The sequence below is a fragment of the Phacochoerus africanus genome, chromosome 3, assembly GCF_016906955.1.
Source record: "Phacochoerus africanus isolate WHEZ1 chromosome 3, ROS_Pafr_v1, whole genome shotgun sequence".
Lineage (NCBI taxonomy): Eukaryota > Metazoa > Chordata > Mammalia > Artiodactyla > Suidae > Phacochoerus > Phacochoerus africanus.
The window spans coordinates 25,921,435-25,940,161 of NC_062546.1; the positions used below are offsets into that span (position 1 = coordinate 25,921,435).

An 18,727-nucleotide genomic window follows, 5' to 3' on the forward strand; every position below is an offset into this window, starting at 1 on the left:
GAACCCACATCCTCATGGTACTAGTTGGGTTCATTACCACTGAGCCACAATGGGAACTCCCATTTATCCATTCTTATGCCCTCTGCCAAAAGGGCTTCTGATTCAAATAAAGCACTTTTTTGGTGGGGGCGGGGTAACAACCACAGCATGTGGAAGCTCCTGGGCCAGGGATCAAATGTGAGCCACAGCAATGACATCAGATCCTTAACCCACTGAGCCACTACAGAACTCTTCAAATAAGACATCTTTTTTTTTTTTTTCTTATTTGGCTGTGCCCATAGCATATAAAAATTCCTGAGCCAGGGATTGAAGTAACACCACAGCATTGACCCTGACCACTACAATGACAATACCAGATCCTTAACCCTCTGCACCACAAGAGAACTCCTCAAATAAAGTACTTTTTTAAAAGTGCAGCATATATTCCCATGTTCCTAATTTTTCTTTTTCAAAATTTTCCTATTAATTCAAAGTTTCAAGCACTCAGACATTTTGAGTTCCCTACTGCTCTAACATTCTAACTACTCTCCAAAATAATGAAACATAGATTCAAGCAACACACACACACACTCATACACAGAGAGCTGTTTGACTCCCTCCACTGCATATCCTATACTCTGAAGTCTGAATGTTCTTCTAGAACAGATCATGCTGTACCTAGATTATATCTGTTTACTTCTCAGTCACTCCAGCTAGATTGTGAGCATCTCAGAGGCAATGACCTTCTCCATCTGCATTTACCAAGTGAAACAGGACAGTATCTGGCACATGGCTCAAGTTTATATATTTATAATCAAATGGATGCATGAATGAAGCAAAAGTCTCTAGAACCTTCTTTTAAAATGGACTATCTGAAATCTCTGGAGCACTGGGATGCAGGCACAGTGGGTTTAGGACCCGGTGTTGTCACAACTGTGGCTTAGGTCACAACTGCGGCTCATATTTGATCCCTGGCCCAGGAACTCCATATGTCAGGGGGCGGCCAAAAAATAAAAAAGATGGACCATCTAAAATGAAATGCGAATGTCTATCTATTCAGCACTAAGACCAGAAAGATGGGATCCCAACATCGGAGTCCCAAAACAGGGCACAATATCCAAATTCATTTCAAAACTTCCTTTCTCAAATACACCACTCTTAACACAGCTAGAGGAAGGTGAAAGCTCTTCTGCAACTTCCAGTTGTAACTCTCAGCTGAGCTGGTGTCATATAGCAAAAACGAAGTGTTTACCCCCAACCCACACCCCACCCCATAGCTGCCTACTCCTTTAAGGACCGATGTAAAAGCTCACACTGTCATCCCCTACCCTGAACTAGGGCAAATCTCCCAAATTCAAACCTCCACTGAGCTACATTTGGGGTATTCTTGTGAGTGGCCCTTACGGCCAATTTTGGACTTTAATGACGGCTGTCCAAGGTTCATCCCCCCCCACCAGGAACTGGGCTTCCAGAGAGCAGGATCGTAGGGCAGGGACTCACACTGAAGCAGGAAACCCTGACTGATGAATGTCTGAACTGTCTGGGGACTCACGGAGCCTCTGGGCTCTGAGCAAACTCAACTGCCCTGATCGTTGAATGGGAGAAAACCTGCTTCCGCAGGTCGTGCCCAGGCCCAGGCCAAGCATCCTAAACAACCTGGTGCTTGACCCTGGGTCTTTTTGTTTGTTTTGGGGGAGGTTGGGCTTTGTTTTTGTTTTAAGGGTGAGAAAGAGCTGACAAAGCTCTTTACTGGGTTTTAACCCAACTAGGAATCCCTGTTCAAAAATTCACCATCCCCTTAAAATCCAGAAAACTATCATTTTATAGAATCAAACAGGTCAAGTTTGATGATGGAATTTCTAGTTTCATCATCCCACCTCACTCCTTCTCCTCTAGCTGAGAAATTCCCTGCATTTCCTAGCTTTATTTTATCCATAGCTTCTGAAAGAAACACTTTACCTAGAATGGTTCCAAGACTCTACTCAGGAAATTTATAGGCTGTATAGTTGTGACAACTTTTTTCTCTGAGAAAGCCACCGATCTGTCCAACTGCAGGATCCACGGGGCCAGGCTGTCTTTTTCACTGCCTGGAAACCCACATGGCCCCTCAGATGGCTCCTCACACAGAACAGGCACTCAGAGAACATCTGTTCCTCCTGATGCAGAAAACTGGGGGATCAGAATAGTGTCGATGCTATGTAAACAGAATAGGAGACAACCACGAAATCAGAATGCACTGAAAAATAATTTCTGGTAGAAAAAAGATATGACTTAAAAAAACTCATTTCCGGAGTTCCCACTGTGGCGCAACGGGATTGACGGCGTCTTGGGAACACTGGGATGCAGGTTTGATCCCCGGCCCAGCAGAGTGGGTTAAGGGTCCAGTGTTCCTGCAGCTGCAGCTTCTGTCTCCACTATGGCTTGGATCTGATCCCTGGCCCAGGAACTCCATATGCCGCCGGGTGACCAAAAGTGGGGGTGGGGGGACCTCACTTCCTAGCCTACTCCAGGTAGCGCTAACTCCTCTTCACCTGGGAAGCTCTTTCTTCACCAACTTGTCCCCGCACCAGGCAGTGGTGCTCCCTGAGGATGGGAACTACCCCTAACTTGTGACCAGGGTTGCTGGTGCTGGACAACCAGTGGGGTCCTCACAACCAAGAGCTTGACTGAATGCTTGTCAGTTATCCAGATGGCTGGCTTCTTCCATGAAGAAGGCTGCTACCCCATCGGCAGGACATGTGCTTCAAGAGCTTTTTCAAGGGAAGGCAGGCACATGCTACTAAACCTTGCAACCATTCTGTGGCCTCAGCAGATTACTCAAGGTATTTAGGAATATGTCAAGCTGGATAAGAGTTCAATCTTTGAGCCGCAAAATGAGTGAGCCCATTAGCCAGACAGGTAACATCCCTGAGTGTCCAGGAAAGAAAGAATACTGGCATGGACACACGAAAAATGCCCCAAATTCTCATGTAATCCCTACAGCAACTACTGAGAGCCGACTCGCAAACTCAATGTGCATACAAACCACCTGGAGCTCTCACACAGGTTCTGCTTCAGTCAGTCTGGGTGGAGCCTGAGAGTCTGCAATTCTAACAATTGTAAAATGTTCCCACAGACCACACTTTGAGTAGCAAAGTTTTTGTTGCTATTTTTCATTTTTTTTTTTTAACCTTTTTTGAAACTGAAGTATAGTTAATTTACAAGGCCGTGTTGTCTTTTTTTTTTTAATTGAAGTATAACTGACCCACAATACTATGTTAGTTCCAGGTGTACATAGTGATTCAGTATTTCTATAACGACAAAATGATCCCCATGATAAGTCTAGTTATCATCTGTCACTATACAAAGTTATTACAACATTACAGACGGTATTTCCCATGCTTGCATCTCCTCGGCCTGACTCATTTATTTCTATAAATAAAAGTCTGTACTTCTTAAGCTCCCCCACCCAGTCTACTCGTGCCCCCACATCCCTCCCTTCTGACAACCACCTGTTCACTCTCTGTAAGAGCAGAAAACTTGTATAGTAAATACTGTATCCCATTTTTGCAGTTAAAGAAGCTAATGTTCAGGGACAGGAGGAGACTTTCACTCGCAAGTAGCAGAGGTGGAACTTGAACTCAGGTCTTCTGATCCCAAACCCAGAGACTTTTTCCATACCACTAACCTTTTGAGCTAAACATCCAGGACCATAAAGAAGTATAACTTTCCAACATCCCTCAAATAAACCCTCCCTCCAGCTTTGTCACATAAGGAAGAGGGAGGAGGGAGAGCTAGAAATAGAAGCCACGGGAGACCAAGCCAGCCAGATGCTCTGGTTAAGAACTTAAATCATTCAATCCTTCAGCTAAGACTCCTTAAGAAGGGCCAAACTTCAGGGGTTCCTAGATGCTTGTTCCTTTACTAATGAAAGGGTATGGGAAAGTGTAATGGTTCCAAACAAACAAACAAACAAACAAACAAACAAACTGTCTCAGGGATAAGGAAGGAGAGGGAGGGAGGGAGAGGAAGGGCGAGCTAGTCCTGCGTATTCTGGGCTGTGCTGCTCAGACTTCAGCTGGCACATTCCGAGTGGTCAGCTCTGCCCACTCCACACCTTGAGAGCAACACTGATGAACACATGCAGAGGAGGGTAACAAGGAAAAAGCAGAAACACCAAGCAAGGAACAGTCGAGGACAGAGAAGATCCATCCTAGAGAAGCGCAGGTTAAGACATAAGCCTCATTTTTCCTATCTCTCTTCTCAAAGGTAGACTGGACCTGTCCTCTGCAGCCCCGAGGCAGAATTAGCAACCTCATTTCCAGTGGAAGAAAACAGTTCACCATTGTCTGGTGTCAGAGCTGGGATTTGCTCCTAAGCCTCCTAACTCCAGATCCCACGTTCTTTCCACCAGCCGGAGCTGCTTCCTTCCCCACAGAGCAGCCACCCCAACCTGCACCAGAGGATGGCACCATAGTTCCAAATAAGAAAGGTGATTGTATAGTCAGAGCTGTCCAAAGACAGACTATGCTGTAATGTGAGAGGATAGAGCACCTAATACAAATCCTATCAGCAGAGGGTCAATCAGAGGTTAATCACTGGCAGGAAATACTGCAAAGGGAATCTGGGCACTGGATGGCTGACTGGGTGAGATGAACCTGCCACCCCTCAGAGATGAATTAATCTCTTCCAACTATATTTCAATCTAACACTTCATTTGTACATGGTTTGCCTTTTATCAGTTACTTGTACGCGTGTGTATCGTCTTCACTGAACTGTGAGCCCTTGTAGTATCCTGTCATCTCTATACCCTTTCTTTCGCCTAAGACTATATACACCTGGGAAACCAAGGAGACATTTACATGCCTCCTCTCTGCCGGGCTCTCTGCCAGGCACTTTGTATGTATCAACTTATTTCATATCCTCACAAGAACCCTAAGAAGTAATGCTATTACTCCCTGCTTATAGATGGGAATAAAGTTATCCAGACTCCGAGAGGATAACTGCTGAGGTATTGCTGGTGAGTGGTGAAGGTGGCACCTCAAACTGGGAAACTTCTACCTCCACATCATGCTGCTTTCCTCCTAGGAGGAACTCACACGTCTGCTGACTTGAGCCAAACACCTTAAAAACAGGCCAGTACTATATCCAGCTAGGTCTGTTGTGGTTTCCTGTTGCAGTGCTCAAATTTTCCTTCTAATTACTCCTATCCAGACTCAAAATGACCAATGTAAAGTCGTTGCTGTTTTGGGATATCCTCTCTTTCTTGTTTAAAGACAGTGGGAGAACACAAGACAATTCGGGGCAAGAGGACCGATTTTTCACAAAGCTTTTCTGCCCCAAGGAATCCCTCAAGGCTCCAAGAACTCAACCCCATCTCTTCCTCCCAGTAGGCCCGGCTCCATCTCAGGGCTCTGGACCACTGCAAGCAAATCACGTCCTGGTTTTCTGCCCCAGAGGTGGAGAACTCACACACATCTTCACAGGCTGTTCTCCAGAAACTAGCTCTGTGCACCTAAACCCAACTCAGGACAACTCAGAACTTCCCTAAAAGCAAAACAGTCTAGCTCAAAGGTCCTCACATTTAGCTCAACTTCCAAACAAAATCAATCGTGAATTTCAAATCACATTAGAAACCTACTAGTAGGCACTTAAAAATATTTAATCCTCCTGCCAAATGGGGCAAAAAAAGATTTTGTAATTTGAATCAAAATCGCCGCCATATTTGGACAGCCAACACATAAGGCCTCTCTGACACTCCATCTGTCTTAAGAAGCAAACCAGTGCCAATCTGGCCAACCATTTCTGTAAACAAGAAACTGAAGCATCATCAAGGGAAATTCCCATTGCTCAGTTCCCTGGGTGGGGTTCAGTTTTTCCATCTCTGGGCCTCTGGGACAGGAGATCTGGCCAGCACATGTACCACTGAGATACTGGGCTTTTCAACCTGACACCCTGATAGCAGAGAACCAAAAACCACACTCACTATAAATTTATCTTATTAAGATGTCTTTCCATATGCTAACATTTTAGAGCAACTTTATTCAACATGGGAGAGCCACCCTGGCTCCAGCAAAGAGCAAGACTTAATGAAGATCTATTTCCCATGAGTGTCTGGCCTCTCTGCATCCATCAGACACTTTCAACTGAACCTAAATTAACCTGTAAATGAACTGATTTGCATCCATAAATCCAACAAAAATAGACCAGTGTAGGGTGGGCTACCCAATCTCCATTTCCCAGTCTCATATAATTCTTTCGTTAAACTAAAATATGACCCTCTCTACAACCTGGTTTCATCTTTATTAAAACAGGAAAAGAGGGAAATGTGAACCACTTAGAGTAGATATTTCATAACTAATTACAAGGTGTTAAGAAGAAAAGAATCTTTGATATTCGATCATCTTTCTTAGAGAGAAAACCAACAGGGCACTGTCTGGAAAGGTACCAAAAAAGACCTAAGTTGGGGAGATTTTTGTCAGCAATCCTGGTTCCCATTCAGTTCCCTGTGAAAGAACTTTTCCACTTGACAATTAAACCAAAGAAGTGTGATCAACAATAACTTGATCAAAAAAGGAAGGAAAAGAATGCTTACTCAATATCCAAAATGTACCACACTCTTTCATACATGATCTTAGCTAATCCTCACCCCAGTCATGTGAGGTGAATACTGTTTCCACTTGACAGAAAAGTAAAGTGACAAGACTTACATGCCTTGGATGGCAGAGCCTATGCCTAGTTTCTCTATATTCCCAGCACTCAGCTCCCGACACTGAGCATGGGACCCAGGACACAGTTTAAGAGCCTGCCATGCCCTTAAGAATATATACATGACTAAAGGAAAGGAAAAGAAATCTGGAAAAAGTATGCAATCCACATTTTGCTCTAGGCTCCTAATTGAGGCCACTGCCTGGAATGCACCTGCCCTGTGCAAATAATCTACTTGAGCTGCAGAGGTTTGCTTCAAAGGACAATTTATCATCTTTCAACATGTACACTGCAAAAATAGTACCCACAGTTGGCTACAACACCCTTCACAGGGCAGGGCCTGGTCCTGTCTTACTTCTTTTTCCCCCGACTCAGCACCACGCCTTGCGCAGGTGGGTGCTTAATGAGTGATGATAAAGGTCATGACGATGCCTCCAAGGAAGCCATCACAGGAGTAAACAAACACAAGACGCCCACAGCCACCAGAACTGGTCTCTGAGCTGAGTTACATCCTCTCTGCAGGCTCACATTCCTCTCGGGACAGTGGGAATAAGAGAAGCTACTCCCAAGATTGTTTGCATTCATTTAAGAAATATGTACTGAGCAGTAACTCCATGGCAGGCACCATGCTAGGTGCACGGGACACAGCAATGAGCATGACCACAACATCCTGCCTCATGGAGCTTGAAGGCTCAGTGGGTATCGTGAGACTCATGGAAAAAAGGAGTTTTAAAGGAGTTCTCTTGGAGTTCCCATTGTGGCACAGTGGTTAATGAATCCGACTAGGAACCATGAGGTTGCGGGTTTGATCCCTTGCCTTGCTCAGTGGGTTAACGATCTGGCATTGCCGTGAGCTGTGGTGTAGGTTGCAGATGCGGCTCGGATCCCGCGTTGCTGTGTCTCTGGCGTAGGCTGGCGGCTACAGCTCTGATTCGACCCCTAGCCTGGGAACCTCCATATGCCGTGGGAGCGGCCCAAGAAATGGCGAAAAGACAAAAAAAAAAATAAAGGAGTTCTCTTGTGGTGCAGCAGGTTAAGGATCCAGCGTTATCACTGCAGCAGCTTGGGTCACTGGGCACTTCCACATGCTGGGTGTACGGACAAAAAAAAAGAAAAAAAGGAGTTTTTTCAAAGAACTCACAATATAAAGTATTGCTCCTCTGTGTAATGGCAAACATTTATTGATCACTTACCACCTGGCAGGCATTGTACTAAGAGCTTTGCATGCACAACATAATTTAATCCACTAAGGTAGGTATGAATACCCCTATTTACAGAGAAGGAATCTGAGGTACAGAGTAACCTGCCCAACACATACAGCTAGCGACAAAGCCACAGCTCTAATCCATGTCCCTGAGATTCTAGCCTTAGCCCTTACTAGATTCCTGCCTCCGGCCCCTTCCTCTCCACTGCTACCACAGTGCAAACATCCAAGCTCATCTGTCTCTTCTGCTTTAGGGCAGCCAATGCGCCTCACCACCTCCAGGTCAAGGTCTAAAAGCTACAGGCTCCTCCCCAGTGTTAATCCTTCTGTCCTGCCCCACAGACTCCCACCAGGAGATGCTCTTACTTGGGGCTCCCTAAACTCCTGGCTGACCTACTTCCCATCTTCCTCCTCTGCCAACCTGCTTTTGCCCTTTCCCCTCCAGACAAGAATCTTCTCCTTTGCAGCCTGAGTACATGCTCAAGTTTCAGTAGTTTCCTTCTCCCTCCCTCTCCTCCTCCTCCTTCCCTCTCTCTCTCCTTCCTCTCTCTCATACACGCACACACACACACACTTCCAATCCTGAGCCCCTGGAGAGCAGACAGAGTGTATTTTCACCTCTGATCCTCCAAGTCCCAGCACAGTATGGAGTCCATGAGTGACTAAATGAATCTATGTTGTGGTGTTAACACCTCAGAACACTATCCCTAGAAGGAAGGAAGTCCTTTCCCCCAAAGGACACTAAAACGAAGGGCAGTAGCTCCTGTCTTCTCAGACAAACTCCAGTAGACTGCTTTCCAAAAAGTTATTACAACTGAGAATGGTCCTCCACAGTCTGCTGGCAGCCTCTCAAAAAGCATCTTGAAAGCCAATTCAATCACCTCTAGAACTGCAGAAACAAAATTAGCTCCAGACCAAAAATTCCAGAGGGAGACCTGCCCTCTCAGATGGGAGATGATGTAAACTGATGCCCTCCTCCACCCTGCGATGGGCAAAGCACTCCCTAAACGCAGACTGGTCAAAACACTGCCTCTAATTACCATGAACAACAGAGGATCCCGATTGGGAAGAGTCATCAAAGAAAAACGCTAGAGACAGCAAAATCTAACCCTGCTCTCCATCTCCAGAGCCCCAACTGGAGTCCAGGCCACAAACGTGTGGCTGCAACCATCCTGACTGGTCTCCAGGCTCCCACTCTCATCCCATTGGTCTACTTCCCAAAGAGAGGCCAGGTGGTGTTTTTTAAAAACTATGTCAATGATTAAGATGACTTTCCACACACTTGGAATAAAATCTAAACTCTTTACCAGGAAGTTCAAGGTCCACTCCACACCCACTTATTTTATACTACTCTCCTCTTCACTCACTACATCCCAGAAACAGAGGTTTTCTGTTTTCTTAAAACAGGCCAACTTCTGGGCCTTTTCCCATGCTGTCTGCTTGCCTGAAACAATTCTCCCCTAGATTTTACCAGAGCTGGTAACGTGATGTTTTGAAAGAGGACTTCCCCAATCACTCTATTTTATTTTATTTTTGTTTCTAGGGCCCCACCTGTGGCATATGGAGGTTCCCAGGCTAGCGTATGAATTGGAGCTGCAGCTGCTGGCCTACACCACAGCCACAGGAACACAGGACCCAAGCCGAGTCTGTGACCTACACCACAGCTCAAGGCAACGCCAGATCCTTAACCCACTGATCAAACCTGCATCCTTTTGGGTGCTAGTCAGATTAACCACTGAGCCACGACAGGAACTCCCACTCTATTTTATTTATATATATATATATTTTTTTGTCTTTTTTTTTTTTTGTCTTTTCTAGGGCTGCTCCCGTGGCATATGGAGGTTCCTAGGCTAGGGGTCTAATCAGAGCTGTAGCCACCGGCCTAAGCCAGAGACACAGCAACGCCAGATCCGAGCCGAGTCTGTGACCTACACCATAGCTCACGGCAACACCAGATCCTCAATCCACTGAGCAAGGCCAGGGATCGAACCTGCAACCTCATGGTTCCTAGTTGGATTCGTTAACCACTGAGCCACGAACGGGAACTCCCCAACCACTCTATTTTAAAGTGGCACCCCTTTCCACCCCATCACAAGCCATCAGATTTTTTTTTTTTTTTTGAGCACTTTTCACCACTAGGCAGTATTTTCTTCATTCATTTTCCTGTCTTCTCCCTCATTAGGGTGGAAGCTGTGTTTTGTTCACTTAGTGCATGCAGTAAGCCCCTGAAAGAACTTCCAGAGTATCCACTGACTATCAACAAAAGAGCATCCTCAGGATGGATTATTATTTTGTTCTTCTGTTAGAATGAAGAAAGCATCAATTTAACTCCTACTATGTGCTGGGCACTGTAAATCCATGATTTTCCTTTCGAAGGTAAATTCACTACCTCAAGGTCACACAGCCTGTAACTTGCAGACTTCTGAGTTACCTGCTTGTTTGTATAGCTCCTAAACCCCTCTCACTTTCCCCCTCCTCAGGGGGAGGGTTGTCATGTTATGGTTCACTCTCACATTGCCGTAACAACGAGAAAAATCAAATATTTCCAAATTGCTTTATCGTTATTAACACTTTTTCACCTAAGAATACAAAGCACTTGCCCAGAAAGCCATACAACAGGAAGTGCCTCAGAGTTCCTTATCCCCGCCCTGAATCACAGAAGTGGGGACTGGGGGAGGAGTCGGGGCCAACGGAGGAATGGAATCCTTATTTCTGGTACACCGGGATCAGGAAGCCGTGAGTCACCGCGTGAAGGCTTGCGCTACGTGAAACTCTGATAAAACCTGGTTATGAGGAAACCAGAGGTGAATCAGAGCTGGAAGGCACTTTAGGCCCCATGGAGGTCAAACCCTGGCTGATGGATGGGGGAAATGAGACTCAGGAGGAAAAGTAACTTGCTCAAGTTCATTCAGCAAGTGAACAGAGGACCTCCTCTCCCCCCAGTTCCTTTTTCTCTCCATTCAGGAGGCTTCTAAAGGAGAATTCTGAGTCAGGGGGATGGGGAGAGAGGCCAGGGACAGCTCATGGATTCCCCAGAGGGGTTGGCAGAGGGTAGGAGTGGGACAGGAAGGACACAAGTGTTAGAATGGAGGGCAGAAAGGAGACAAGAAGGAGGCGGCGGCAGTATCTGGGAAGCTGGGTGAAGAGAAAGGAACAGAGTGAGGACGAAGGAAGTGCGGTGAAACGAGGGTCTGAAAGGGCCTGGCAGAGTGGGGAGAGCCTGGGAGAAGAGGGCTGGAATGACAGTCTAATGGAGAAGTCCAGGGGGCGACACTGAAGGGAGTCTGACCGGGTAAGAGGTCCAGGATCCGAGCAAACACTAGCGCGAGTCTGGCGAAGGTGGAGTCCAGGCCAGGGAAGTCTGAGGGGGCCGGGCCGACTCACCGCGCTTGTTTTTAGTGCCGTGCTTCTTGGCGGCCGTCAGTTCCTGTTCGATCTTCTTCTCCAGGAATTCCTGTTTCTTACTTAGCATCTCCTCTGTGTCCCGCAGTCTCTGGATGGCTTCCTGGGGGGTCGGGCCGCCCTTGCCGGCCTTACCCCCTCCAGCCCCGAACAGCTTCCCAAACACCGACATGGTTGCTGCTCGCCGCGCCGGCCTGCGCCGCCCGCTTCGGCTCGGCTCGGCTCGGTTCCGGCGCCTGCTCCCAGCCCTGCTGCTCCCTGCCGCCGCAGGCCTCTTCGCCACCTCCGCCCCGCAGCTGGGCCCGGCCGAGCCACCTCCCACAGGCCCCCACGCCCGGCCCGGCCGGCGTCAGGGAAACCCGCCGTGGACTACAACTCCCGAAGGGCAACGCGCGGGCCATGCCTCAAATTTAATGGAAGGAGGTGCGCTGCATGCTGGGAGACTGTAGTCTTCCGGCTTCAGGAGGGCTACGACGCGTCTTTTTGGTCTAGCTAGAGTCAAAGGGCGAGATGGCATGCTGGGAAATGTAGTCTTCTTGGAACCAGCTCTGTAGAGGTAGAACAGGAAGAGAAATGAGTAGTTTATAAAACAGTAATTAACGTTATGCACATTCTGTGATCCAGGCATTGTGAAAAATGCTTTACATTCGTTATTACATTAAATTCTCACACGCCTATGAGAGATAATACTGTTAATTTTGTAGGTGAGTAACCAAGACTCAGAAATTGAGTGACTGATTAGCTTAACTTAGACGTATCTTCGCATATGCTGTCCCTCTACCTGCAGTGCCTTTCTACTCTTTATTCACCTATCAGGTTCTTCGAAACCTAGTAGAGGCTTAAGGCAAAGCTAGACTGCAAATGTTCAAAACTCACCTTGAATACTTACTTAGGCAAGTTACTTGCCCTATTCTCCGTACTTGCCTTTTCAAAACTGTAAACTGGAGATAACAACAGGACCACCTACAAGCCTGTGTGAGATAGGAATGTCAAGTGCTTATTTGGCATAGGCCTGGGTCATCATTATGCACAATAGCAATTAAACCAGGAGAAGACTCAAAACTTTCTTTTTTTTTCCTTTTTTTTGTCTTTTTTTGTCTTTCTAGGGCTGCACCCGAGGCATATGTAGGTTCCTAGGCTAGTGGTAGATTCGGAGCAGCAGCTGCCAGCCTAAACCACAGCCACAGCAATGCCAGGTCCCAGCCATGTCTGCAACCTACACCACAGCTCGAGGCAATGCTAGATCCTTAACCCACTGAGTGAGGCCAGGGATCAAACCCGCGTCCTCATGGATACTAGTCAGATTCGTTTATGCTGAGTCACGACAGGAACTCCAGAATTTTCAAAAGTAGCAGAGGTATTTAGGATTTTCATGTGTATGTAGCTGCATTACACGACATTGTTTTTCCATGTCTATTGCTGTCAAGAATCACTTCTCCATCCATTAGCGAGGAGGCTGTAATAGCCAATACGTCCCCCAAGCCCACCAATCTAATTTGCCACTTCCAATCTTTTGCATATGTTAGTCTTGTATGAAAACAAAAAGTAAACCTGTTCTGAGTGAGGATGTGAAGTGCTCTTCAATGAAGAAAATCATGGCTTCTTTTTTATTCCTTCCTGGACGCTGTTGCCTAGAAACAGTTTCAAATAAATAAGAGCCTAACTGAACTTTTCCTCTGTTATTTCACATAACCGAGTCTTGTCTCTTCCCTAGATTATTATCTACATGAAGACAAAAACATGCCTCAGATATTGTCATGGTTGTTGGAATCTGCCACAACACCTGCCTGCACAGACAGGTAACCATTCCCAGGGGATGGGAGAATTCACTTCACCCAACTTTCCAGTTGGAAGAAATTATGTGAGAGACATGCTAGAACTGTCAAGAATTCACATCAGCATAAATTATGACACATAAGTCACACTTGTGTTTGTTTTATAAATGAGACATTGCAATGTTTTATCAAAATGAAAAATAAAACCAAGGAGGCTTCCGTCAAATCATCTCATGGATACAGCACCTCTTCCACATCTAAGTAATCTGCCCCTCCACTCTTACCTAAGTCATGCTGCAGCCAGGGACACTTGCCGGGTTTGCAATATACGAACTGGCAGGTTCCCTCACAACCAGTCTTGTATTGATGTGGAGTAAACCATGGATGATAGCAGAGCCCCTCACGCCATAACTCTGGGAGCCCAGAAAAACATCTTCGGGATATAATAGCAGACACTCAGATTTAATCTTGAGTATCAACCCCAATCAGTTGGTGTGGGTCACTTAGATTATTGGGTTGAGAAGAATTCTGAGTTCTCACCAGGACATCTTGTAAAAGTGTGCTGAGATCAATTCATGATGTCTGCCTAGCATGAGGGATAGGAGATGGTGACCCACGGGCAAGGCAGCTGCCATCCTGGCTGAGGATTCGGCTGCTTTGGTGGGGATTCACAGGGTGTGTTGGCTCAATACTGGAGAGCCCTAGGCTTCCTTGACCTTCGTTTTTCTGGTCTCTTGGGAAAATACACAGACTGGTGTTAGCTCATTAAAAAGCTCTGTGAGGAGTTCCCATTGTGGCTCAGTGGTAACAAATCCAACTAGTATCCATGAGGACACAGGTTCAATTCCTGGCCCATGCTTATTGGGTTAAGGCTCCAGCATTGCCGTGAGCTGCAGTGTAAGTCCCAGACACAGTTCAGATCTGACTTTGCTGTAGCTGTGGTATAGGCCAGCACCTGCAGCTCCAATTCAACCTCCACCCCCACCTCAGCCTGGGAATTTCCATAGGCCCTCAAAAAAAAGCTCTGTGAAAAGAATGAGCTACCATTACCTGGAAGGCAGCTATGCTAGCCACTATACCACCAGTGCTTCTAGCTACCATTACCTGCATCAGGGTGGATGACACACAGATGTTATATGGAGTGAAAGACATCAGACACAAAAACCTGTACGATTCTATTTATACAAAGCTGAAAAACAGGCAAAACTAATTTATAGTCTATGGTGATAAGAGTCAAAATAGAAGTTACCCTCTAGGGTAATACAGACCAGGCAGAATGACCTTTGTAGGGTGCTGACATGTTCTATGTCAAGATCCAGGGATGTTAACATAGGTGTAAACAAATTTATATGTTTATACTTAAGATCAGTGCTCTTTACATACATATGTGCTTAACTAAACACATTATATTGCAATTTAAAAACATCTCCCGGGGAGTTCCCGCCGTGGCTCAGCAGTTAACAAACCCAACTAGCATCCATGAGGACGTGGGTTTGATCCCTAGCCTTGCTCAGCTGGTCCGTGGGGCTCCCAAGATTCATACTCACAACGTGGGGATCCTGCGTTGCCATGAGCTGTGGTGTAGGTCGCAGATGAAGCTTGGATCCTGCACTGCTGTGGCTCTCGTGTAGGCCGGCAGCTATAGCTCCAATTGGACCCCTAGCCTGGGAACCTCCATATGCCACAGGTGCAGCCCACAGAAGTAGAAACTGCCCAAGGTCACATGGTTAAAGATACCCTGCCAGGTAGTTTAACTTTCATTAAAAATCTGTCAAGGAGTTCACCTTGTGGCTCAGCAGGTTAAGAACCTGACTAGTATCCATGAGGATGCAGGTTCAATTCCTGGCCTCACTCAGTGGGTTAAGGGTCTGGCATTGCTGTGGCTGCGGCTGGCAGCTGCAGCTTAGATTCAACCCCTAGGCCGGGAACTTCCAAAAAAAAAACCCAGAAAAAAAAAGGTTTCTCAAATACAGTTTCCTCTTGTATTAGTTACGAATTGCTATATTACTAACAAATCCATCCAAAATTTAACTGGCTTAAAACAACACTTTTATTAGCTGTCATCAGGGAGGGGCCCCACAGCAGGTGAGCAACCTGGAGATGGTGAGGTCGAGCTGGGGTCAAGACAGGGCCCATCACCTGGCTTGGGGTCCAGAATCTGATGGGGGCGGTGGCTCCAATCCCTGGGAGAGTGAAGCCCCTTGCTCCTGCCCTGATGTTCTTGGAACTTGGGGTCCCCCCACAGCTGGTTCATGGGGCTCCCGAGATTCATACTCACAAAGCCACAGCCACATGTCTACCCAAGCTTTGCAGCTCCTGGACATTATTCATGGTTTAAACTGTGAGTTTCTCTTGGAGTTCTTGTTTTGGTTCAGTGTGTTAAGAACCTGACAGACATAGTGTCCATGAGGATGCTGGTTTGATCCCTGACCTTGCTCAATGGGTTAAGGACCCAACATTGCCATGAGCTATGGTATAGGTCACAAATGTGGCTCAGATATGGCATTGCTGTGGCTGTAACATAGGCTGGCAGCTGTAGCTCTGATTCATCCCCTAGCCTGGGAACTTTCATATGCTGTGAGTACGGCTCTAAAAAGCAAAAAAAAAAAAGTAAAAATGTGTCAAGCAAAGCTGAATTAATAAAGCCTATTATGAAGAATAGGTTTTGAATATGAATAATAAAAATTATTATGACTTGGTCTCTCACAATTATACCAAGTCAAATACAGACGACTTTGCTGATTTTTAGCTGTAAAAACCAAGTAGAATATCCCCAACATCCTTTCCTAGTTAAAAACAAAAACAAACAAAACTCAACAAACTTAGAAGAAAACTGTTCAACCTGATAAAATGCAAGTCTTGTACACTGTGAAATTCATACCTTTGTTGAAAGAAACACCTAAACAAATGGAAAGACATCTCATATTCATGAATTGGAAGACATTGTGGAGTTCCCATCGTGGCACAGTGGAAACAAATCCGACTAGGAACTATGAGGTTCCATCCCTGGCTTTGCTCAGTGGGTTAAGGATCCAGCATTGCCATGAACTGTGGTGTAGTTCGCAGACTTGGCTCAGATCTGGTGTTGCTGTGGCATAGGCCGGCAGCTACAGCTCCAATTCAACCATTGGCCTGGGAATCTCCATATGCGGCAAATATAGTCCTAAAAAGACTATTGTGACTCAGAGGGTTAAGGACACAACGTATCCTGAGGATGCAAGTTAGATCCCCAGCCTCGTTCAGTGTGTTAAGAATCCAGTGTTGCTGCAAGCTGTGGTTCAGATCTGGTGTTACTGTGGCTGTGGCGTAGGCCAGCAGCTATAGCTCTGATTCAACCCCTAGCTTGAGAACTTAGGTATACCTTCCCCTTAGTAAAAAGGGGAAAAAGAAGTCTTAGAAGGAAACCTAGGTATAAATGTCTTTGTGACCTTCAAATAGGCAACAGTTTCTTTCTTTCTTTTTTAATTTTATGGCTGCATCCAATGGCATATGGAATTTCCCTTGCCAGGGAATGAATGTAAGCCACAGCTACAAAAATGTTGAATCCTTGAACCCACTGCACTGGGCCAGGAATTGAACCTGTACCTCCACAATGACTCAAGTCAATGCAGTCAGATTCTTGACTTTTTTTTTTTTTTTTTTTTAAGGCTGTACTCACGGCATATGGAAGTTCCCAGGCTAGGGGTCTAATCAGAACCACAGTTGCCAGTCTACACCATAGCCACAGCAACACAGGATCTGAGCCTCATCTGTGACTACACCACAACTCACGACAATGCCAGGTCTTTAACCCTCTGATCGAGGCCAGGGATCAAACCTGCAACCTCATGGTTCCTAGCCGGATTCGTTTCCTCTGCGCCAGGACAGGAAATCCCAATGCAGTCAGATTGTTAACCCACTGCGCCACACAGTGGGAACTCCAACAATTTCTTTCTTTCATTTTTTGTTTGTTTGTTTGTTTGGTCTTTTTAGGGCCACATCCACACCCTATGGAAGTTCCCAGGCTAGGGGTTGAATCAGAGCTGTAGCCAATGACCTATGCCACAGCAACACCAAATCTGCAGCTCACAGCAACACTGGATCCTTAACCCACTGAGTGGGGCCAGGAACCACGTCTTCATAGTTACTAGTCAGGTTTGTAACTGCTGAGCCACAATGAGAATTCCCCAACAGTTTCTTACATGTGACACCAAAGGCACAGGCACCAAAAGAAAAAAATAGATATGGAGTTCCCGTCGTGGCTCAGTGGTTAACGAATCCGACTAAGAACCATGAGGTTGCAGGTTCGATCCCTGCCCTTGCTCAGTGGGTTAAGGATCCGGCATTGCCGTGAGCTGTGGTGTAGATTGCAGATGCGGCTTGAATCCTGAGTTGCTGTGGCTCTGGTGTAGGCCAGCGGCTATAGCTCCGATTAGACCCCTAGCCTGGGAATCTCCATATGCTACGGGAGCGGCCCTAGAAAAGGCAAAAAGACAAAAAAGAAAAGAAAGAAAAAAGTCCATTATCAAGAAGATGCAGGGGCAACTCAAGAAATAAGAGAAAATATTGGCAAATTTCATACCTGACAAGGGGTTAATATTCAGAAAATATTTTTTAAAAACTCTTACAACTTAAAAACAAAAAAAGACGAGCAACCCAACTAAAAAGCACTGAATTATATATCTTGAATAGTTAAAATGGTGAATTTTATGTCATGTGAATTTTTTGTACTGTTTTTTGTTTGTTTGCTTCCTTTTTTTTTTTTTTTTTTTTTTTTTGAGGGCTACACCTGTGGCATATGGAAGTTCCTGAGCTAGGGGTAGAATTGGAGCTGCAGCTGCCAGCTACGCCACAGCCACAGCTACGCCACAGCCACAGCAACGCCAGATCAGAGCTGAGTCTGTGACCTACACCACAACTCACAGCAACATGGGACCCTTAACCCACTGAGAAAGGCCAGGGATCGACCCGCATCCTCAATGGCTACTTGTTGGGTTCTCAACATGCTGATTCACAACAGGAACTCCTGTTATGTGAATTTTAACTCAAAAAAAAGAGTGAAGTAATGAAAATAAAACATGTTTTGTTGCCAACCACACAAACATAGAACTGGGACTCTTCCATTCAGCCATGTGGCAATACGCTTCACCCGCCTCCGTTTCCCCATCTATGAAAGAGACACTAACTTCAACACCAAGCCATTCTGAGGATTCACTGAAAATATAGGTAAAGGGCCTGGCACAGAATACACGTGTAATATATATTTACAAAATAAATAAACAACAATAACAGAAATACAAATAACAGCTATTGAGCCCTTACTCCGAGTCAAATGGCTTACACAGAATATCTCATTTAATCATCCAATTACAGCTCAATGAGGTAGGTACAGATTACAGCTGAGGAAACAGAAGCTTAGAGAGGTTGAGTGATTTGCCCAAGATCACACCATTATTAAGTGGTGTGGCTGGCATCTTAATCCCCAGCAAATAATAGAAAATCTTTATTGAGCAGTTGGTGCTCAGCAAGACACCAAACTGAGCATTTTTACATGCATTACCTCATTTGGCCCACAAAACAACTGCACGATGTGAGCATTCTCATTGTTCCCATTTTGTACATGAGATACTGGAGAAGCAGAGTTGAATAACTCAACCAAGGTCACACGGCTTGTAGGGGCAGAGCTGGGATTCCTACTGTA

At 45.8% G+C, this 18,727-nt stretch overlaps 1 protein-coding gene across 1 annotated transcript in view; it reads right to left on the minus strand.

Moving 5' to 3' along the window:
* The window catches only part of CHMP4B (charged multivesicular body protein 4B), a 47,541-nt gene extending 35,950 nt beyond the window's left edge, over positions 1–11,591 (minus strand). Inside the window, exon 1 of the mRNA XM_047771292.1 lies at positions 11,255–11,591. Coding sequence (XP_047627248.1) covers positions 11,255–11,444 — 190 coding nt within the window. The 5' untranslated portion in view covers positions 11,445–11,591. The remainder of the gene's footprint in view (positions 1–11,254) is intronic.
* Between the last annotated feature and the right edge of the window lie 7,136 nt (positions 11,592–18,727).